This window comes from Branchiostoma lanceolatum, chromosome 18, assembly GCF_035083965.1.
Source record: "Branchiostoma lanceolatum isolate klBraLanc5 chromosome 18, klBraLanc5.hap2, whole genome shotgun sequence".
Taxonomy (NCBI): Eukaryota; Metazoa; Chordata; class Leptocardii; order Amphioxiformes; family Branchiostomatidae; genus Branchiostoma; species Branchiostoma lanceolatum.
In genome coordinates this window covers 15424390-15449509 of record NC_089739.1, presented here as the reverse complement: position 1 = coordinate 15449509, position 25120 = coordinate 15424390, and the positions used below count along the sequence as shown (strand labels likewise).

At 41.2% G+C, this 25120-nt stretch overlaps 1 protein-coding gene across 1 annotated transcript; it reads right to left on the bottom strand.

Annotated features, from left to right (window-relative positions):
* Positions 1-285: 285 nt before the first annotated feature.
* On the bottom strand, positions 286-22449 carry LOC136423758 (large ribosomal subunit protein uL30-like). The gene is made up of 6 exons (XM_066412039.1): positions 22328-22449; positions 21859-21961; positions 17179-17345; positions 14466-14603; positions 1937-2046; positions 286-560 (listed from the first exon to the last, which is right to left on the bottom strand). The coding sequence occupies exons 1-6, from the start codon at positions 22336-22338 to the stop codon at positions 352-354; spliced, it is 738 nt and encodes a 245-aa protein (XP_066268136.1). The 5' UTR covers positions 22339-22449; the 3' UTR covers positions 286-351.
* Positions 22450-25120: the final 2671 nt, after the last annotated feature.

The following is a 25120-nucleotide window of genomic DNA, read 5'->3' as shown; positions in this document are numbered from 1 at the left end:
TTCCTGCCTGTACCCCCTAACCCTTCCCCAGTCGTACCCCTAATCCTCCCCCTAGTTATACATCCATCCCCTCCACTACATGTACATGCACAGTTGTTACAGTGGTAAACTCTTTTTGAGTATCAATAACCTGTTCTGAAACCGTACATATCTTTAGGATAATCTAATTCAAGTAATTGTTGGTTTTCTATAAACAGTGTTGTGAAAGGCCTGTAGTCATGAATGGAATGGAAAGTGCTGCAAATACAACACAAGAACGCAATGAGTGAGAACAGAACAAGAGTATATTTGCGAGCAAGGTTTTATTCGTTGATCCATCAGAAGACAGAAACAACAATCTGCCTGTCGGACCTAATTCATCTGGCGGATGAAGCAGTTGATCTTGTCCTCTCTGTTTCCAAAATCACCGCCCTCTACAAAGTGGTTGCCCTTCTTTCGCATCCCTCCGCGAGGTGACGATAACTTGAATGGCCAGAGGAAGTTGTTGGCAGCCCTGAAGTTTGGACCAACACTGAAGATCTCGTGGATGAGGTCCTCAATACAGATGATGCCACTCTTGCCTTGGAAAATAAATAAAACACATTGCATTATAAAAAAAATCATAGCACAGGTAACACCTAAGAAAACTTCAACTTCAAACTTCACCTAAGAAGACTTGGTTTCCTGCCTTGCTTTCATTCTCATGACAAACATTTTTGAAAGTCCCTTCATTGTGGAGCTCTTTACTTCACAAGCAGCAACCAAAAGCCCTGAAACTGTTGGCCTGTTCTAAAAAACATACTCAGTTCCTGCATGCAGAGGAAAGGTCAGGTATCCAAGTCGTACTTAACTGGAAATTAATTCTATAAATTAAGGGTTAAAAAGTTATTTAATGAACAATCTAATGTACATGCCTACACTGCCTTTCAAGACAATTTTCAACAAATATTGAATGACTGCACGGTCCACATTCAGCAGGAGGTAGGGCTGGTGAGTTAGCCTCCGTTGCAGGCTCTGAAGCGGCTTTTTGGGGGGCTAAATAATACACTTTCTGCAGCCACCCCGTAACTATCAGCCATCCTGTAACTATCAGCCGCCTAGAGCCTGCGGCATTTCGCTGCCTCAAAGCGAAATTAAAATCACGTTAGGAGCAATTCGCATGTCCGCGACAAGAAGTTAACACGTTAACAACTTGGCCCGCACGCGCGACTGCTCATTTACATACAGCATGTTGTTTACCTACGATAGCGGAACAAACTGTCTTATCTAGTCTACAACAAGTAGAAGAGGGCCTGGACGGGTGAAATGACGACCATCATATTCGCTCATCGGCAATAGATGGCAAAATCTGATTGCAACTTGATTTGCCATGGCCCGTAGCTAGCTAAAGCCGACGAAGCTATCAATGCCTTGTCACGGCTCGGATCGCCCAAGTTTGTCTCTCCGATGGGGAAACCGCCATACGCCGCGCGTTCCACCCTCCGCCCTGTCAAGGGCGTCAGACATGCCGAAAGAATGTCGAACAAGTCAGTTTAAACTTCTGTATTTAAGAATAAAATCATTTTGACCGCTCAAAAAAATTGTCGGGTTGATGCACACGGGGAAGTGACAGCGCACTGTCTGGGGGAGGTGCGTGTACTGTTCTTATTGTGCGGTCTACCATAGGCAGGAAATTCGCACCTCTGCGTTAATCGCCCTAACATGATTTTAATTTCGCTTTGAGGCAGCGAAATGGCGCAGGCTCTAGGCGGCTGATAGTTACAGGATGGCTGATAGTTACGGGGTGGCTGCAGAAAGTGTATTATTTAGCCCCCCAAAAATCCGCTTCAGAGCCTGCAACGGAGGCTACTGGTGAGTGATAAAAATACCTTTGTATGTGATTGTGAGGCATTCATAAATCATAATACTGTATAAGGAAACAGGTTATTGAGACATTGAAATGGTTCTTCCAACATACCTAAATGCTCTTCAATGAGGGCATTGTCTGTCAGAGCAATTCTTCTCTTCTGGATCTTGCCATAGCCCCGCTTGTAGATGAGTTCCCTCACCGTCTTCAGGTTTGGGTATCTAGGGCAACATATGAAAAAGCAGTTTCCATTAACTGTGCAATTTATGGTAATACTACACATGTAATCAATCTTTATTCATTCAATCAACGTGGCACTTTTGTTGTGTTGTACAATTGTATGGTCAGCTCAAGTGGTCTACCTTTACATATGTGATCATAACAAACAGGGCTCAAAATACAACTAGAGTTCCACGAACACATTATCTTCGCCAAATAATCAAGGCTTATTGTGGAGAGTGCCTATTTCCATGCTTATCACCCCCTGCAAACTTGATCATACACTATACCGTTTGAAAGTTATGATGGGGGGGGGGGGGAAATGAGTCCAGTCGAGATAGGGATAAAAATCATTTGGTGGTACAGGACTAGTTTATGTGTATAGTGTGCTGATATATGTTATAACTGGTCATCAAAAAAATTCAAAGTTATAATTAAATGGTACAGCCAATATATATGAATAGAATAAATCTTTATTCCATATCATACACATTTTGCAAGACATAGTACATGTTACTTTTCCATACAGTGCTAGCTAATACCTAGCAGTGGTGTAGTTTTGGTGCAGTGTACTCTCTGAGCAGAGGAGTGGGTCCAACTGGTTTAATATTCACATGTTTTTAGGTGTTTTGTAAGGCTTTCTATTTTGTTCCCTTTCCGTTATGTCTCCAACCGTGTGTTGGACAAAAATGCCGAAACTGAACACTTTAAAAACCAACCGGACCCACACATCTGCTTTAATTGTAGTGAGGCTGCCCCATTGCATTTGTTTATTTACAGGGGTCTCCCCAGCAATTTTTAAGGGAGTGGTGCTCCCATTTTTAACAGATGGCGCAAAGCGCCCGAAAGTCGCACACAGCGCGAGAAGGAGGGGGGGAGAGGTTTGGAGAGGGGGGGGATCCCCCCCCTGTCCAAATTAGAAGCTATTGCATTTTGGCCATCTTAAATGCAATTTGAGGCCTTCTCCTGGAACTTGAGCTGTAAATCTTACTGTGCATTTTGCCTTTATAAATTGAAATTGGAAGCTTTCAGTTTCTCCTGCAACTTAGGCTGTGAATGTTACAAACTAAAGATAGGATCAGAGGATCAAGCCCAAATTGTTTTAAATTATTATCAAAATTAGGTTTTTTAAAAAGATTATTAAAAATAAAAAATAAAAAAAAATATGACTATTCATACAATTATGTAATGAATTTGAAATAAGAATTAGAAATTTATGCCAGTAGAACATTATTCATTAGTACAGAGCACATTCAATAAAAACCATTTAAAAAACTTAATAGGTTTTGCTATTTATTTAGAATGTTGCCATCAGAAAATGCTTGGTTAATTTTTCAAAATCAATAATGTTACAAATGCTCCAATTATCGTCACAAAATGCGATCCATGCCGAAATTGTGTTTGGGGATTTCCCGCCATGTGATCACATGATATCTTGCATCAACCAATCAGAGCACATGTTTTCATGACGCCGACCAATCAGCGCTTAGATTTATGCATATTAATGAGTAAACAAGATGGCCGCCGGTCGGCGATTGTCGCTAGCCAGCTGTAATAAAGTCAAACCCCGGCGTAAAATACAACTCATCTACGCTACCAAAGCAGAATTTTCACGGGAAAACAATGAAAGGAATAGATTCTCCGCCGAATACGACCACAAATGACGGCAAATCGCGGCAGATCACAACGTAGGGGCTGAAATGCTCGGCCGAAAATCTTGTTTTCCTTCAGTATTTTTACTGGCTTTCTTTGATTGAGTCTTGAAAAAACAGGTTTTTAATGAGATCAATGCATGTCAAAGGCACCGATATCCATTGCTTGCAAGCATAACAATAACAAGAAACAAAGGAGTGTGATTACCCAGCGGCAGACGGCGTCCCCACGCCCGTAAGTACAATACAAAGCCAAAATTGGGGTGACTGTGTTTCGATAAGAGTTTAGGTAGCCCAGGTAGCGTCGTGCGCAACCTAGATTTTGAGCCTGAGAACTCAATTTTGCGACAATCGCTCAACCTAGAAATGATTTGGGCCAAGGAATCTTTCTCTCCCTCTCCCCCTGCACCGTGACAGTCATTGTTTCAGCAAATCTTGTACTTCTATGGGCAAAATTAAGTAACAATTTTGCTATTTTTTCTACATTATAAATTCCACTAAGCTGGAAAGTTTTTTCTATTTTTTTGGTATATGCTGCAATATTACACTAAGAGATTTTGTGTCTACAAAGGACTTTATAGACACATAGTAAAATTGTAAAATTGCATGTTAATTTTTTTCCAACAAGTAATTTTGCATGTAACAGCTTCTGACATCATCTTGCTGGCTTTGGCTATCTTCATCTTCTGTTCCGGGGATAGAACATAGTAGCAGGTACTTGGCAGAGGACTTCATCCCGGCCACAAAAAACTAACACTTACCTGAGGATAAAATCCTGAATTTTTTTCAAAAATTAGGTATAGGTTTCCCAGTATGACCCCTTACCGGGGGGCCAACGGTGCCTTCAAGTTCAACAAGAGGAATGGTTTACACAACTCCAAGTCATGTATTTTCTACTTGGAACTTGAGGCAAGTCGCAATGGAAAAAATGTAGAGAAAATTGGGCAAAACCACTTTTGATAACTAAACTTCAACTTGATCATGTTAGTTAGATCATATCAAAAACTATAAACAAAGGAGACATTAGAAACCTGTGCATTTGCTAATAGTGTAATGAATTTTCTAAAGCACTTTACTCATCAAAATCCCAACATACATGTACACTCTTTTTCTCTAAAACCTCCAGCTCCAAGTGTTTTTAATGGCCCCTTTAAGTCTGAGAAATGAAATTTTGAACGGAAACGGGGATCTCGCGGTTTCATTAATTCAGAACAGATGTTCGCGCGCGGCGAAGAGGGGCTACATTCTGATTGGTCCCGATATCGTGGCGCGATTATCCCAGCGGGGGAAGTTGATATCATCACTCATTCCGGAAGCTGACCGATAGCTGGTCGCATGTTTTCTGCTCTCTCCGTTGATTCTAACACATCTTTACCTCGACTATTTTCCTCGACTTTTTTCTTCACTGGTGACTTCAACACATCGATCTTTGGACTATCGACATGGCCAGATAATCTCCCAACACTTTGCCCTGCCATGTACCATGCTAGTGTCATCCTAAGAAGGGAAGCCGCGACTTCTTTGACTTCCCTCTGTGAACCACGTGGAAACCATTCGATCTTCATCATGGACTCATTGTGCACTCGCCGACATTGCGAAGTTCCCTGCCTATCCTGTGTTTCTGCGTGGCAAGTCCATACGCACGCCGGTGCGAAAACAGATGTAACCTCAGCCCACTCAGGCGGCATGCCAGCACGCAAGCCAATCTTACGGTGAGTCTTTTGTTCCCATCGATCGTCCTATTATCTGTTTATCATTTGTTCAACTTGAATTTGTTGTTTATTTTCAAGTGTTTGTTTTCGTGTAACCTAGAGGAAAACCGACCGGCGAGTTACTAGGTTCGGTTAGTTTTCCCAGAAACGTGTCGAGGATTCCCGTGCATGGCTCTGTTGTTTCGATCAAGGAGGTCTAATCCTTGTTTTGATAAAGGAAATAAAGTCCCATTGTTGAGGGGGTCGCTCTGATAATTTATTCATCGCCCCTGCCCTTTCAAAGTGGGAATCCTTTCAAAGTGGGAATCCCTGCTGGGGCCATACTAATCTTTATCAGGGTGCCACGTCACATGTCCTGGCACCTACTTTAACATGTCCAGACTTGATTCTTACCGTCAAACCTAGCTTGACACCACTTACAGGATGGAATGCGTCTGCCTGTGGTGGCCTGATCTTGTCTCCTACAAACTACGAGAACTCAATATATATCTTGCTGTGACGTTTTGTTTCTCATTGGCCGTTCGACTTTCTGTTTCCTTTCGATCGTTCAGTTTCCCACACTTCAACGTATAGCGCCGGGCACAATTTTATTCGTATCGTCCGGCTGGGAGCATCAGTTTTACCAAGGACATTATTGTTTGGCGAACAAAATTTTACAAGATTCCGCCTGCAAAATGTTTCCATTTCTGTTGTTGTTTGTCTAGAAATCAGCCTGTACCTGCGGGCATTTACGATTGTCACTCAAACTTATCATGGCAGAGGCGACAGTCACTGTGCGACCCAACGGACCTACAGCATAACCCAACGGACCTACAGCATAACTTTAGCTTAGAACCAATTTGCCCTGTGTCAAAGACTTCCTATTTAATTTTGACCTATTCCCACGTTTCAAGTCTTTTATTTACCCGACAAATCCTCAAGTTTAGCGGAATTCCAAGTCATTCTCCTGTCGCATTTAGCTCCGTGTTTGGCGGGGTTTTGCTCACATATTAGTGAGCTTTTGGTGGTTCTGGATTGACATGTAGTAATTTGATAATAGTTTTGCATATGTCCATTATTGGCCAATGTCACGAGCACGTATAAGATCGATGCGTACCACTCAGTTGATAGGTAAATCCCATGGGATTTACCATAAGTGAACGTGGAGTTGTGAGCACAGTTTGCTATCATCTACACATGTCATGTGCCAAGTTCAAGTTCAAGTTGATGTACTTATCCATTATGTAATTAAATGTTTGTTTTCCCGCCAAACAACATACCCTCTCTGCATCATGTTTTGTCTCAAATTATTAAGCCGAGATACCGGTGAAGAGTAAAATGATTTTTGGCAGCGCGCAGCCAAAATGAAATTTTGAACGGAAACGGGGATCTCGCGGTTTCATTAATTCAGAACAGATGTTCGCGCGCGGCGAAGAGGGGCTACATTCTGATTGGTCCCGATATCGTGGCGCGATTATCCCAGCGGGGGAAGTTGATATCATCACTCATTCCGGAAGCTGACCGATAGCTGGTCGCATGTTTTCTGCTCTCTCCGTTGATTCTAACACATCTTTACCTCGACTATTTTACCCACCCGTGCCCTCCCTGAATTTCCTTCTACGCATGTCTTACGATATCGCGACCGTTTCGGCTACGCCACCACTCATGCAGCCCTTAGCGGCGCCCCTGACAAGCAACTTCGGGCGCTAGGGAAGAGGCATTCCGGTCATACATACGACCTTAGACTCTAACGTGTGAACCATGTGGTGTTAAATCAAGCGTTTGCGTAGCAGCCCTTTGTAATATATTAGTGTAGAAAGCTAGGATGAATTTTGTTTTCTAGTGTGTAAACGGTATGGTGTGGAAGGCGCTATGTACATATCGTACCATTACCGTGTAAAATTAGTGTAACATTCTATTCCAATGTACCCTCAGCCAGAGCCAACACCAGACCATTCTCTTGTCAATGTATCGATGCAGAATTCTCCTTAATCGAGTATCATTTCCTTGAATTGCCCTTGCAATCAGGACATTCAAGCGTACTACATGCATATTACGTTTCTCCTGTAATCACCGTAACTAAAGCACAAGCTCATATGCCGGTCCGTATTCTGTATTATTGGTATCAAATATGCCTGAAACTTACTGCATTCCGCTTATGTTTCCACTCTGCCTTAGTTCATAGGTTGCCTATTTTCCCTTATCTGTCCGTACCTAACAGTAGTTAGTTTGTATTCGATATTACATTGTTACTTGTTACTCCGTGGAGATGTTACTCCATATTATATGGTTACTTGTTACCCCGTTGAGTTGCGACTCCTGTTAATGGCCAACTCAGGGTCTCCTTTTATATGTCTCACATTATTTCGTCTATATTCGATGTTATATTGTTACTTGTTACTCCCGAGTTGTACAATCATTATAGGATACGTTGGAATCGTGTACAATCATTATAGGATACGTTACATTATAGAATACGTTAGAATCGTGTACAATCATCATAGGATACGTTAGAATCGTATGGCATTCTTCCGATACAAGAGTGTCGCGTTAGAAATTGTAGAATGCGATGCATTTTCTTCAGCTGTCAAGAAATATGCAGAATTGATATCACTAATAGTTTGAACAGATTTTATAAAGACTAATAATGAGTACGACACGTCTACTCGTACGATTACTTTTCTCATCGACGCAGTACTTCATTATGGGCACTCCTTCTATTCTATTCCAGTTGCACAGAATTGGTGGACCTCATCGTCTCTCATGTTTGGTCCGTAACAGAAAGATTCCTCTTATTGTACCATATATTGACCTTTTTTTAAATTTTTTTTTTTTATCTCATCCCCATGCCTGGTGACCCCCGAGCCTCTCGGGCAAGACGACCGGACCCCTCGCCAGACGACAACGTCTTTTACCCCTCGCCAGACGACACCGTCTACTACATCTGACAGATCATCGGTCCGATGCCAAGAAACCCCGCGGCTTTCCTCAAAGCGTACACACCACCTCTACTAAATCAGCGCACCCTTGGATACCCAGTCAACGACTGATTCACCAGGGCACTCTCAGACTGCTGGGCCCACCTCACCTGGATCCTCACATCCCGCTCTACTATCCGACGTACCCAAGGACAATTTGATATTTGCAGCCTAAAGTACTTAAGTCTTGTACATTACTTTCCCGCTCGACTGATAGTATCAAGAAGGCCCTGTCACCACCTTGGCTGTTCCGATCCAACATATCTACATTCAATAGACAAAATTATGACATCTGACGCTGTGAGAGAAGTGTGCGGGTTGCCTCTTCAATTACAGTGTCAGACGCGCATGATTCTACCCCCGCGGTCAATTTCATTCTCCCCCAGTATCATTTAAGTGCGTTTTGTTGTTCTACTCATTATATTAATACATATGATATCTGCTACTCATTATACTGCTACATATGATATCTGTTACTCATTATACTACTACATACGATATCTGTTACTCGTTATGCTACTACATACGATATCTGTTACTCGTTATACTACTACATATGATATCTGTTACTCATTATACTACTACATATGATATCTGTTACTCATCATACTACTACGTATGATATCTGTTACTCACTAGTCACTATACTACTACATATGATATCTGCATGTGGAGAAGTGTGCAGTTGCCTCTTTCTCTGGGTCGCGGGGTTCCCAGGTCCCTTCATACGTAAGTTGAATATTGGTTTTGGCTTAGCTCATCATTGCATTAACGTACAACTCTGACCTCTACCACTTGTGCAATGCCATGATACTACAATACAACTCTCATAATATACCAGTCCTCTATCGGTTGCACACGTGTAATACCGTTATACGCTAATTACAACACAAAACCTGGAGAATATTTCTTCTGTGCTTCTATGTAATATGAACTGATTAGTTTGGCTTCGACCCCCTATATGCCCTCCACGATTGTCGGGCTCAAATGTATACTGTGTACCTACTGATACACTGTGATTTGCAAGCTATGGTGCGAGCGTTGCCTCCCAAACTATGCTCTGAGAATGAACATGTTACTGTTATACTCAGGTATGAACAGTGTTTCTTTTATTTTGCCAGCCCCGTTCCGGGCCTTGGTTTCATGATTCGCTCCGTTTATGAGCGCTGCTATGCTTTGAGTTACGACCCGTGTTTTTCTTCCCCTAGCCGAAGTTTTTAATTTTATTTATACGAGCCCTGATTTGGGCGGTAGTATTTATGCAACGCTCCGTCTACGAGCGCTGTTTTGCTCAGCTACGAGCAGTGTTTTACGCTCTGTTTTGAGCGCTGTTATTTGCTCAGCTACGAGCAGTGTTTTACGCTCTGTTTTGAGCGCTGTTATTTGCTCAGCTACGAGCAGTGTTTTACGCTCTGTTTTGAGCGCTGTTATTTGCTCAGCTACGAGCAGTGTTTTACGCTCTGTTTTGAGCGCTGTTATTTGCTCAGCTACGAGCAGTGTTTTACGCTCTGTTTTGAGCGCTGTTATTTTACTGCCACGCAGTCCTACAAGTGGCGTGTTGTCACCCACCTGGTTTTAATGCAGTGCAGCTACGAGCGGCGTGTTTTCGCCCTCCTAATTGTAATGCTGTGCAGCTGTATATGGCGTGTTTTCGCCCTACTGGTTTCAATGCAGTGTAACTATGAGTGGCGTGTTTTCGCCCTCCTGGTTTTAATGCAGTGCAGCTATGAGCGGCCTGTTTTCGCCCTCCTAATTGTAATGCTGTGCAGCTATAAGTGGCGTGTTCTCGCCCTACTCGTTCAATGCAGTGCAGTTATGAGTGGCGTGTTTTCGCCCTCCTGGTCTTAATGCAGTGCAGCTATGAGCGGCGTGTTTTCACCCTCCTAATTGTAATGCTGTGCAGCTATAAGTGGCGTGCTTTTCGCCCTCCTTGTTTACATGACGCAGCCATGAGCGGCGTGTTAACTATCGCCCTCCTGCTTTTACTGCGCCATTCTAGCCTTAATTTCTGGGCGCTACTGACACAACGTGTCTGTTTACGAGTATTGTTACTGTTGTACTTAGTACGAGCATACACCTTTCCAGTCTTTTGACCTCTTCCTTTATACAGTGCTCAGGTGTACTAGCGTACCTACGGTCCGTCCTGTTGATTTTTACCGTAATGCTATGTCCTGTTTGACATACAAAATTTCCAGTATCCAGGAACTGCTCTCTTTTGTTAAATGTTCTCCATTTTCTTTGCCCTAAGGATTGCTATCGAAGAGGGCTCCTCATGTTTGCTCTGGTTATTGAGCCCAGCACCCACGTGCCGTTTTCTATCCAGTAATAGCCAAAACTTTCTGTGCAATCGACGTAAATATCTATGCCGCCCGATACGCCGGGCAAACTTGTAATTCAGTATGCTTCCCGCTTTAGACGTTCAAATGGTGTTCAATGTAAACCACTGGTTAGTGCCAACCGAAAGCTACTCAAGCTGTTTTGAATATATAGTTACGTATATATATATATATATACGAGCATTAATGTACTTACTCATTTCTCCTACGGCTTTAGTTATTTCTTTTAACTATGTCTCCTTTGACTTCCAACTGGTTCATATTCGATAATATATTGTTACTTATTACTCCTTTGAGTTGTGCTCCTGCTAATGGCCTACTCGGTGTGTATAATACTCATTGTATGTCTTAAGACCTTAAGCTACTAAAGATCCCTTGTATTACATATGTAAAGTGTAACGCTATATTTCGCAACTGATGAATTTGTAATTTTGAAGGTCAGTTTCTATCCTTATATAACCTATGCGAATCAGATTTAACTCTTTCTTTAGCTTTACACGTTGCATTTAATATTTTGACACCATTTCTCTTACCAGGATTCTGTCATGTTTTTATCCCTGTGTCCTTACGCATGCCATTTTCAATACATGACTCTGCTTTTCCTATCATGTGTCTACTTAGCGTTGGTGGTTCTGGATTGACATGTAGTAATTTGATAATAGTTTTGCATATGTCCATTATTGGCCAATGTCACGAGCACGTATAAGATCGATGCGTACCACTCAGTTGATAGGTAAATCCCATGGGATTTACCATAAGTGAACGTGGAGTTGTGAGCACAGTTTGCTATCATCTACACATGTCATGTGCCAAGTTCAAGTTCAAGTTGATGTACTTATCCATTATGTAATTAAATGTTTGTTTTCCCGCCAAACAACATACCCTCTCTGCATCATGTTTTGTCTCAAATTATTAAGCCGAGATACCGGTGAAGAGTAAAATGATTTTTGGCAGCGCGCAGCCAAAAATGGTATGTTCCATTCCTTCTGCAGCATACATGTATGTGGATTGGCATTTCAAGCCGCAGATTCTAACTAAATACAAATTGTATTTTGACTTCAAAAAACACATCTGAATGAAGGAAAATCCTATGAATTTTCAGAGAAATATTTTAAGGCATCTCCTACATTTCCTACATCTCCTATCAAATGCTGAGCAAGGACCACTATTGGCCTGGCAGTTATTTACTCTAATCCCCAAAACAGCTTCATGCCTGGCCTTGATTGGGCATTACAATTATGATAGATGTGGAAATTTCAAACTACAACTGTCTGTTACATGACTGAAGTTACTTTGGAATTGTATAAATTATCATCAATGTACAAACAACAACATCACAAGTTTTAGAAATATCCTTTTTTATGTCTGGCCCTTCAAAATGATGGAGAGATGACACCAGACTGCTTGGTCCGGCCCGGCTAACTACTCCCTAACTGATAACTCCCCGGGAGTGCTAACCCAGGTCCACGGGAAGAACTGCCTGGGCTGCCGAACAGATCCGGGACCGGGACCAAGAAGTGTTTTGGACCCTAACAACCAACACCAAAAAAAACATTGCAAGGTATCTTTATGGCTAATATTACTAAAATGAACCGGTAGCATGATGTGCTATCAGCAAATTTCCGCCTTTTTTAGCGGTTTTGGGACTAAAAAACACACACCAAAAGTGAAAGAAATTCCCACACAGTATTATCACATGAGGTAGCGCTATAATGAACCAGGCATTTTTCTGCTGCTTTGCCGATTTTGAGGAGAAAGTTCCTGAATCTTGTGGCCGGCCATAATGGCGGTAAGGTGATTTTTACAAACTTGCAAAAGCTCCTAATAAACTTATTTTCTCACCCGTTGGCTGTAGTGTTGCGTACCGGTACACAGTACCAGTACTGTACCATGAAAATCGATTAGGTACAGGTCCAAAATACCGGATCATGAAGTACCGGTACTGTACCGATATGGATTTACACCAAGCCAATGCTTATTTTGTGACTGATCTCCTAACATCATGGCCTCGTGCGACATCAAACATTACCAAAGTGACACATTGGGACAGCGTAACTACTAACTAATATGAAACAAATCCTTCAGGAGGGCGAGGGTTTTTGACAGCAAGGCCAAGGGAGTTTGGCCGTAGGAAACCTACTTATGTTCTTTGAATAAAGATACTGAAAAGTTGTAAACAGCTTATTAATTTTTCTGTCATTATTGAAGAATTTCAGAAGAACACATGTTAATTTGTAAAATTGTTCAGGTACAGGTACAGGTCCGGACCTGTACCTAAACCTCTGTACCGGTACCTGTACCTGACGTTAAGTTTAGGTACACAGCACTAGTTGGCTGTAATTCATTAAGTAAAGGGAGACAATTAATTAGTGTAACTATTGTTAACATGAAAATGGAGAATGGCACCTGACATAAGTACATGAAAATGGGATTTAAAACGCCACATGGGCGTCTGATGCTAAACCTATAATGGTATTCTTTTGTAGCGAAATGATCCATTGCTTTTAGAGTATCCGCTCCAATCACAAGTTTTCACAATGCCGCCGGGAAAAGTGACGCCACTCGACCCAAAAATCTGCATATTTTCATGAATTTTAGCCAAACGATCCAGGAAAATCGGGCAGAAACACCCTAATTTTTAAAATCAGTCAAGTGGTACTGCGATAGGAGTATAGTGGCGCGTCGCCATTATTCTATCGTCTTGGGAGGACGCTGCAAGAAGTCAGTAGAAAATCGAAAAATTTGCACTGGCATCATGTATGTGTAGTAGGAAATTTCCGATAGCGCTCCTCGGCGTTATATGTAGACGCATTAAACTTACCTTTACTTACCTTTTGCCTCTCAGAATGCGGGAAATAGCATTTTAAGAGGGTTCAAATATCAACATTTTTGAAAGGAAATAGGAAGCCTTAGAAAGCCTGTGGCCGTCAGTCTGACGGAAACACTAGAGAGTACAGATTGAACAAGAGTTCCACGACCTCATATCTCCATGAACAATTCTTTTAATGCAAAGGACTTACACATTTGCATAATATATGCTTGGTCATAAACACGTTTATCTAACTTACACCTGTTGCAATGTTGACAGTCTTATAATTTTCTAATTAGATGAGGTATGGCGCTTTTGCATTTATTATGCAAATTAGGAATTTATTTGCATAATTGTTATCTGTTGATGATCCACTTTCCATATACTACATACGTTACATGTATTTGAGTCTGATCATGGAAAACACTGCAAATATAGATTTACCTCATTAATTATGCAAATTAACTCCTAATTAGCATAATTTGCACTTCATTATGTACATCTCTGTCTAAGCTACCTGTGTACTAAAGATCACGGAAATCCGTCATTCCTTTGTTCAGTTATTCTCCTTAGAAGATTTTCACGATGAAGCCCCTGCAGTTCCAGAGCAAGCTGCTAGGGGGCCCAAACCTACCTACCCACGTCTTCATTACGTCACAAGCTATCTGTCACCAAAAAATCAAGACCATAGCACATCCAGGTCAAAAGTTACAAAAATGGAATTTCTGCTGCAGTACCAAGGTCACATACCAGGGGGCCCAAAATCAACCTTGAACTTTGGCTTCACAACACCCGCCCACATACCAAATATCAGCTAAATTCATCCAGAGGTTCTGGAGTTATGCTGTCTACAGTAGTACGGAAACACAAACACACACACACACACACACACAAACACACCCAAAACTATATCTCCATTTTTCATGGAGATAATAAAGCAGGGAATTTGACTTACCCCCAAGCAATGTAAGGCTCAGCAATCTTCAGCATGTTCAGAGAGGCCTTGTTCAGTTTCACAAAGGTTCCGTTGAATATCTGGCGCAGTCGCAGAAGTTGCAGAACCTTGCGTACCTTTGGGCTGACACCATTGATACTGCCAAGTAAATGGAAATTGAATCAGTATCAACATAAATTAGAACGAAATAGGTCAATACATATTCTGATTACTCTTGATCAAAATATGGCCACTCTAATGCAGGGGTCAGTTGGAAATACAATTAAGCAATCTGCAATTAGCAAGCAATTTTCAACATTTGCAAGTAAAAATAATATGAACTTGCAATTTTGCAAGTTGAAAATTCCTGTGGATTGTTTAAGCACATACCCTGTGGCGCAAGCAAATTTTCCTTGGTGCAACTTATTTCTAAACCCAGGTAGCGCAGTGCACAACCTAATTTGGAGCCAGAGAACTCAACTTTGCGATGATTACTCGGACGTAGAAATGATTTGAGCCGAGGAAGCTCTCAAACACGTGTACATGTATACACACACACGTTCTACAACTCATAAGATACGCTAAATTTTCAATTGTAACACGGAAATCGACGTCCAAACAAACCAATAAGTTACCGATACTTTTATCACTCTTTTATGTCCATAGTCAACTTGTTTTGATGTTCCTGAAGGTTGTGAAACGCATAAATCTGTTTGAAAGAGCAGCAGCGCCTTGCTTGGCGAAGATATTAACATGGCGGAGTTTATTTTGACCAATTAGCGATACTGCGCGAGAGAATGATACAACGCCCCCTATCGACATTACCATTGCAGTTTGATAGTTCAAGCACCGTGACAGTCCGTGTTTCAGTGAATATCGTTCTTCTACGGGCGAAATTAAAATAATTATTTTGCTGTTTTCCCTAATTTTAGATTCTACTAAGCTGGAAAGATTTATTTAGAATTTTTGGGTACAATTTGTTATGCAGTAATACTTTGCTGCCTGAGAGATTTTGTGTCTACAAATGATTATGTGGTCACACAGTCAATCTGTCAAATGGCATGTAAAAAAGTTTCCAACATGCAATTCTAAACCAAAATAAAATATTTCGAGCACTGATGATTAAAGAATAAAAAGTTCTTGAGAATGTCTTACATAATATCAACAAGACAATGACATAGTCAATGAACTGAAGTGATTTGTCAATGCAACGCTGTATTTTGCGGCATAAATGCCGAGAGGCAAACTTTTATTTCATCTCAAAATTTTACACTTTTGTCTTTGACTAGCCTGGTAGAAATCAAGGAGTTCATTGTCTGGTCCTTCAATATCAAGGAAGTTTTTCAGATATCCTCGCGCGAGGTCCTAAGAGTGACGTTTAAACTTCAAAACTTTTGAGTGGAGTAGAGGCTCAAGTGTTGACCCCAAATAATGGTAACGTTTTCCAGAAAATTCATTGGAAAATTACTGGCGTGACAAAAGAAAAACATCAGGACTCCAAATACCGGAGCGTGGCCACACCTTGGAGACACGCGCCGAGCGGCTGCCGGCAGATCGGGGGTGTACACTTTATTCAGGTTTTTCTGTCAACTATCTCAATGGCGTGATAGGGTGTGCGTCAGTGTTTCCGCCAGAGGGGCGTCTTCCCGTCAAATGACGGCCTTATGTCGCTTTGGACGGCCTGAACTCAGACATAGGCCGTCCTCTTTAAAAAAAAAGACAAACTAAATGCCGAGAAATCGGGAAAAAAATACGAGAGGTCGGCATAATTTCTTTGTTTTTCTTTGTTACTGCGGGCGTGGGGACGCTCTATATCGTTGGACATTCACACTCTTTTGTTTGTTGCTATTGTTGAGCTTGCGAAGAATCGATGTCGGTGCCTTTGGCATACGGTGATCTCATTAAAAACCCGTTTTTCAAGACTCAATCGAAGAAAGTCATCGAAGAAAACAAGGAAAAACGTAAACAAACCAAGAATTTTGCCCGTGCATTTCAGCCTCTACGTCGTGATTTGCCGCGATTCGCCATCATTTCTGACCGTATTCGACACAATATATATTCCTTTGAATGTTTTTCCGTGAAAATTCTCCAAATGTACCGTAGATAAATCGTTTTTTCGCTATGAATACACATAAGTCGAGTCGCAACCTGCCCCGTCCCGGGCCGTCCGCCATGTTTTTAAGCTCATTGATATGCAAGGTTCTAAGCGCTGATTGGTCCGCGTCATTGAATCTGTGCTCTGATTGGTTGACGGCAAGATGTCACGTGACCACAGGGCGGGAAAACCCCTTTACACTTCAGGCAGGCGTTTCTGGTCAATATAGATCGCATTTTGTGACGATTGAAGCAGTATTATAGCGACCTTCGTAACAAATTGTTTTTGAAAAATTAACAGTTTTTTTCTGATCACAACATTCAGTTACTTTTCCTGGTCAATTAATTTTCGCGGTACGGTCAATTAATTTTCGCGGTACGGCCCTCCCCAAGTGGACGGCCTCTCAGTCGCGGTCTGGCGGAAACACTGGTGTGCGTTGAAGCCCAAATCGGGGGTGCGGACATGATTTAGGGTGCGTCCTTTATTAGAAGAATTACGGTATGTTTGAATCAGTGAATGACTTGAGTCATCTTTAAATGCAAGCCATGTCAAGCAATCAAAGATGTGGATGAACTGGACTATGTTCAGAATTGTTAGACAAGCAGCTTGTACATGGTAAGCACACATCAGATTACCTACCCACGGATCCTGACAACAAAAGCCAGCTTGGCCTCGGGCGGGACGTAGAAGTTTCCATGCTTCTTGGCCTCACGTTTCAGCCTGATCTCATCCCGTTCTTTTCTTCGGTACTCCCGAACATAGCTCTCTGCCCGCTTGAAGATGATCTTCCTCTTCTCCTTACTTTTCTGTTCAGGAAAGAGATAAAAGGAAATGATATTAAATTTGATAACTAGAGCACGCAAGTCATTTGGAAAGCCACATCACCCAGGCTCATTAGTTTCTTTGGAATAGAAGACATAGCCAAAGTAAAAGCGACCATTTTACAGGTGGTGCAAGGGACAGAACTTGACCGTCACACCAGGCAGAGCAATTTCAATTAACTTAGTCATACCTGTCCCTTTATAACAAATTGTTTCCTTCCCTATCAGTAGGCATGTCAAACCTACCCGGTTCCCACATCAGAACACCAATAAAAATCATTTTCTATCACACTTTTGTACCATATTTTCTCGATTGAAGTGCGCATCCAATTAAAGTACGCACCCCTGATTTGGGGCTAGTTCCAGACAAATTTGCAGAACTGAAACGTAAAGTCAAAAACCCCAAATAAAGTACGCACCCCTTCTCCACTAATCTTGAACACATTTCGAACAGGATAAATTCAAATTTATGGTGTTCCTTCTACTATCTCCAGGTCATTTTTCTTATATCAAGGACTTTTACATAATGCCATTCCTTAGATTCATAAAAGATTCTCTTGTTTACTCCGCCAGCATCGTGTCTGCAAGCTTGAGGATTGCCTACGACAAGTTAAAAATTGGCAGGTATTGAGCCATGTATTGTTTCACCGCAGCTGGGTGCCTGGTTTGATTAAGCAAGGGTTTGGGTTTGAGGTCCTTTTCCAATTTGTCCTGGCAATAACCTCAAATAAAGTACGCACCCTGACTTAAGCAATGATTTGTGGTGCCTTTTGAATTTTGAAATGTTTAAAAAGTGCGTACTTTATTCGAGACAATATGGTCATCATCATCGTTCATCCGGAGTATACTCCGGTGGAATACAGTCAATAAAGTTCCTCCAGTACAATTTGTCCTTCATGGCGGAAAATAACTCAGAACCTGAGAGTCCAGTGTCTCTTTCGATCAATGTCATTAAAGTTGTGTGAGGTCTTCCAACCCTGCGTTTTCCCTCAGGTAGCCACTGCATTAGTCGCCCAGCAGGCTCGTCGCTTCGAACAACATGTCCCGCCAGTGCGAGCCGGCGGCGTCGCACAACTGACGAAATGGGTGGCAGAGAACCATAGAGTTGCTTATTTGTTAGATGGCTTCTCCAAGATACATTGCACACCATTCTTAGCATTCTTGTGTATGTACCATCTAGTTTCTTACTCTGGGCTACACTCATGGCCCATGACTCAGAGCTGTAAAGTAGGATGGTCTCGGTACAAGCTTCAAACACTTTAGTTTTTGTCTGCTTTCTAATAGGAGCTTTCCATATCTTTTGCAGAGAATGGAGAGAACTCCAAGCTTGAGCAATCCTGCGCTCCATATCTCTCCCTGAATCAGTATAGCCCCCTTAATACTTGAAGTCAGCTACACACTCGATTTCAGAGCCGTCAGATGTAGTTAGGCGCTCCGAAGATGTAGGGTTCAAATTTCGTTTTGGATGGGTTTAGATATAACTAATTATAAGCCAATGGTTTGACATGCCACTTTTACTTTGTTAAGCAGGATTTGTGCGAAAAGTAGTGAGTTTTCGAGAAGGCCAATGTCATCAGCAAAATCAATGTCAGCAAGCACTTCGGCAGGGTAGCGACTACTGCGACGACGGCGGAGTGTAAAACCATCAGTGTCTGAAATCGAGTACCTTAAAGTAGAGCTGTGTACAGGTACACTGTACCGATACAGTACCGGGTACAATCAATTAGGTACAGGTCCAAAATACCTGGCCCTGCTGTATCGGTACTGGACCTGACTCAGGGGATGGCCACTTTGACAGATAGAATTACTATGAAATTACTGTAGCAGTGCTCTAAAGCCACTCTAAAGCACAGAAAACACATTTGCAAGGCTGGAGTCAAATTTTCATCTGTGTTTTTATGAAAATAATACCTAGCACAATCAAATATTATGTTTTTACCAGTTCAAACATGCTTTTGTCCTTATTGAAAATCTAGCATTTTCCGAACAAGTAGTTTAGGTACAGGTTCAGGTCCGGACCTGTACCTAAACCTGTGTACCTGTACCTGTACCTAAAATTTCTTTAGGTACACAGCTCTACCTTAAAGCATAGTCTACTCTCACCTCTCAAATAAACGTACCGGTACGTTTATTTTTTGTCGCCTCAAAGTCCGCCCGGTACGTTCTTATTTTAGCCGGTACGTTTATTTTTTTTTCAGAATCATGATCAGGGAATAGGGATAAAATGTCGGTGCAGTACTCAAAATACCCGGCACAAGCACAATTTGCTTGTCGCAACTCATTTCTAACTCCTGGTAGCGCCGTGTGCAACCTAGATTTTGAGCTTGAGAACTCTATTTTGCGACAATTTGTAGAAAAAATTGGGCCGAGGAACCTCGAGCGCTAACTCACAGTCACCGGTACCACACACGCACACACATGCGCGCGCTATCACTCTCAGAAAATACGCCAAATTTTCAATTGAATCTCGGAAATCACCGTCCAACCAAATAAAACAATGAGTTACCGATACTTTTTCATTCTTTTGTACCCATAATCAACTTGTTTTGATGTGTCTGAAACGCAAAAATCAGTCCGAAAATACGGCAGCGCTCGGCGAGGTAAACAAACAAGATGGCGACTGTTCTGTCCAAACCCCGCTAAATCTCGCGATACCGCGCGAGAGAATGACAACGCCACCTAGCTATATTGGTAAACATTGCAGTTTAATAATTCCAGGATCGTATTCCAGCGAATATTTCAATTATTTCTACGGGCAAAATTAAGTTATTGTTTTGCTTTTTTTTTTCTACATTGTGAATTTTCTAAGCTGAAAAGTTTTTACTTTTTTTTATTCAATTTTCTTTTTACAATTTTTATTCTTTTTAAACTTGTAATATTCAGAGTTTTTGTGTCAACAACTGACTATATACTAAGTATATACTAGTATGTAGAGTAGAGTAGAGTATAGAGTAGATTTATTCAGCCAGGTAAGAAAGTCTCTTAGATTTATCAAATTGCAGGTAGATTTTTCCAACATGCAATTTTGCATGTAACCAAAAAAATGACTGCAGTTACTTTGGAACTAGACAGCCTTCTTGTTTTACGTTGTAACAATGATTATATTTCCAAACTAAAAGTGTCAAAGGATTTTTTGGCTTTATCTGCTGTCCATTAATATCCCTAATTGCAAATAACAGTGTCAAAGATGCACACATATACCATGAGAACACATATTAGTAACATAGACATAGCTTACATGTCAATTTTGACATTTTCCGGGGGGTACTTTTATTCCAGGGGGTACTTATATTAGATTTTGAAGATTTTTCCGGGGGGTACTTATATTCCAGGGGGTACTTCTATTTGAGAGGTTAGAGTAGGCATATAATGAATAGAAACGGGGCCAGAGGGTCCCCTTGCAGTACACCAGTGTCAATGCTAAACATATCAGTCTCTCCATCTGGAGTAATAACTACTGCAGAGGTGTCTCTATACATGACTGCTATAGCATTAACAATATCTAATGGAACTCCATATGCCTCTAGAATCTTAAACAATTTGCTGCGATTGATACAATCAAAAGCCTTATGAAAGTCGATGAATACTACAACACGACACGACAAATTATATACGGTTTGATTCAAGGCTATTGTTTCCCTTCTGTGGCCAGTATTCTAATATTTCTACTTTGTTCCAACTTCCGGGTTCAAAAAACCGGTTCATGACTTTCGTTTTTTTTACCCGGTTCTTGCACGTTTTTCCGGTCCAAACCAGTCCAGCCGAACCGGTATCCACCCCTAGACGAATTCATTTAAATTCGGAATGGCGACTTGTTTCAGCCCAGCGCCCCCTTGTCGAATTCAGATTTTAGCTAATATACATAAATAACGGCACTGAACCTTAATCCAACACTTTTACACCTACGAACCATTTATGATAAATAAATGAGCAGACTTTTGAGCACTTTTAATTATTGAGTGTATCGAGTACGTTGTTTTTGTCGCCATCACTACATGTGTGTCACTCTTCCAGTCATTGACAAATCTCGGGAAAATTACATCTTCAATATAAGTAGCTACCTGATATGACGGTGCCTTGCGTAATCTGTTCCAGTGTCACTGTTTGCCCGTAATCTTAATATTTACAATTACGGTTATTTCTCAATCTCTCTCTCTGTCAACCAACGGCCACTTACACTGGTTATCGTAGGCACCACATGTAACAGTCGGTACGCTGATGCACTCACAATAGCTGCGGCCATATCTGGTGCTTTTCGACAAAATATTTCGCCTGATGTCACAGGACAACTGTATATAAAGAGTGCATCATAGATTCATTCAGTACTTAATAAAGTACATATATTTTTGGAGCCTACCCCAAGACGTGGCCCAACGCTTTTTTGTACCTTGGGGATACCTTGATCATTTAGTGAAGTAGGCAAGGCCTGTGTTATGCACCTATGACCTTTGTGAAATAAGTGGCATCAGTTCCAACTGTGACTTCAGAGTCTACCCACCTTCTTCTGGAGGATAGCGGCTTTAGCTCGCTGCGCCTTCAGCTGTTCAAAACGCTTCCTCTTCTTCAATAGGCTCTCAGGAACCTTCGGAAGCTTCGCCTCTCTAATGACAAAGAAATAGGTTATTATTTTCTATTTAAAAACAGGTAAAGACATCACAAACACCAAAGCCAATTGAAATTACCCAAAGACGCAAACTTTAGGTCATCTACGCATAAATCATTGGATGAAGGCTAAACGAAGTGGTATACTAGTGGTGACTGCTTCGGTATGTTAGCTTTCGATACAGTCCTTCAAACAGCGCTAAAAGAATCGGTTAAGAGGAAAGAAATGGTTATTGTTGACACCGAATTTTTATTTCAATTTAGCCTGTGTCCATTTAACTGTAAATCTACCGTAGTAGTTCCGTGATAGAGCTATTGTAAGTCGTCGATTGCTGCGGATAGTTCCACACAAAAATCACACTTACGAGTCCGCCATGTTGCAGGGAAAGAGAGAGTCACATCCGGGAACTCAGAGAAGCCACGGTGGATCAGCCCACATGACCCGAGTGAGCCAAAATTGTTAAATCTCTTCTGTGAAATATACACTATTATCTGATTAAGAACAAAACTTTTGATCATCGAATAAGATGCGTTTGATGGTTCATAGTAATACATATTTGATCAATATTTTTGATTCAAGTAGAAAAGTAACCATTACGTCCCCTCCAACGGGTGGGAAGTGGATCAATCTCAATATCGCCTTACTTCTCAAGCAGATGTTGGGGTGTAAGATCGTGTCGTTTTGTGGCTGCCGGACTTCTCTGACAGCTGCCTGCCTTCAGAGAAGTCCGGCAGCCATCTCCAGCCTACTGAAAAAGAAACAATATCTCAAGTGTTAGCGACTTGGTTATGAATGGTCACAACTTCTTCTTTTTTTACTAGGTCACAAATCATCTTTGCTATGAGAGGACGTCAGTTCTGGCGCCATGCTGGTTTAAAATATAAATAATACTACACTTCTATTCTCCAAGCAGAGGTATTGGTGACATTGGTCGAGAATTAGTCCGTCTGGATTGACTAGCTTCTCGCGAAACACATAAACGCACAGACACGGAAACACACATACATACATACATACATACATACATACATACATACATACATACATACATACAAATACAACATACTTTGCCCATCTCCCTCCCCATGCAAAAATTGACTGTTCCAAAATCACCCGTCGAAAAAAGTCTCTCTACAAGTCTAGCAACTTCTTACCGCAAAGGCAGTGCGAGAGTTTCGCAGAGACTGTGAGAATTTTTGGGTTCTCGCAGACTTTCACTTTGAGTCGCGTGCTATTCCGAAGTCATCAATTGAAGTACTTGACCGAACGTTATATGAAAATTAGGAGACCCGATATAACATTGATTTCGTTTCTGCCTGAAATTGAGAAAACAATGCGTAACTAGAATGGCAACATTTTCGGGAAAATGCAGGATATTCCCCTCCCATTACCTACACCTCAAATATGACATCCTTAGCATTGGCTGTAAGGGTATTATGAAGTTTCTGCATAAATTATGCAAAGGAGGTCTGCATTTGCATAATTATGCATAAGGCACTCATTAGCATGATTTATGGCCAGCAGGTTTTCTGACCTTTCCTAAAGGTACCTACATCTCAAATATGACATCCGTAGCCTTTACAGTAAGGGAAGTACAAGTACAAGCCAAAATCATGAAAATGAGGTCCTCATTAGCATAATTTATGGCCTGGTGTATTCACTTTTTCTAAAGCTACCTACATCTCAAATATGACGTCCGTAGCCTTTACGGTAAGGGAAGTACAAGTTTCTGCATAAATTATGCAAATAAAGTCCTCATTAGCATAATCAATTGTTAGGTGAACTCACCTTTTCTAAAGGTACCTACATCTTAAATATAACAACCGTACATTGTAACATAAGGTACACATAACTTTCTGCAATACCATTAGTAGAGCTACCACCTCACATCTACTTGGTTTTTGGCAGAAGAAGAAGAAGAAGAAAGAAGAAGAAGAAGAAGAAGAACAGGCGAGCAAAAACAGTATATTCCCTCTCTGGAGGGGAATATAATAACAGAGCTAGGCCACATCGAACATGTTAACAGAAGCACGAGTTGGGACATTTATTCATATAAGAAAATTACATGTATATTCTAACTATAGTTGAAATTGTGACGGCTTGTATTTATATTCCCCTTCCAGTGGGAAGGGGGATATACTGTTTTTGCTTGCCTGTTCTTCTTCTTCTTTCTTCTTCTTCTTCTTCTTCTTCTGCCAAAAACCAAGTAGATGTGCGGTGGTAGCTCTACTAATGGTATTGCAGAAAGCTATATGTACCTTATGTTACATGGTTCGGATGTTATATTTAAGATGTAGGTACCTATAGGAAAGGTGAATACACCTGACAATGAATTATGCTAATGAGGACCTTATTTGCATAAATTATGCAGAAAATTGTATTTCCCTTACCGTACAAGCTGCAGATGTCATCTTTGAGATGTAGGTACCTTTAGGAAAGGTGAACACACCTGGCCATGAATTATGCTGATGAAGACCTTATTTGCATAATTTATGCATAAACTTGCATTTCCCTTACCGTAAAAGCTGCAGATGTCATCTTTGACATGTAGGTACCTTTAGGAAAGGTGAACACACCTGGCCATGAATTATGCTAATGAGGACCTCATTTGCATAATTTATGCATAAACTTGTATTTCCCTCACCGTAAAAGCTGCGGATGTCATCTTTAAGATGTAGGTACCTTTAGGAAAGGTCAATATACCTGGACATGACTTATGCTAATGAGGACCTCATTTGCATAATTTATGCATAAACTTGTTTTTCCCTTACCGTAAGAGCTACAGATGTCATACTTGAGATGTAGGTACTTTTAGGAAAGGTGAACACACCTGGCCATGAATTATGCTAATGAGGACCTAATTTGCATAATTTATGCATAAACTTGTATTTCCCTTACTGTAAAAGCTGCAGATGTCATCTTTGAGATGTAGGTACCTTTAGGAAAGGTGAACACACCTGGCCATGAATTATGCTAATGACGACCTCATTTGCATAATGTATGGATAACCTTGTATTTTCCTTACTGTAAAAGCTACGGATGTCATATCTGAGATGTAGTTACCATTAGGAAAGTTCAGAAAATCTGGCCATGAATTATGTTCATGAGGGCCTCGTATGCAAATGAGGTCGTCATTAGCATAATTCATGGCCAGGTG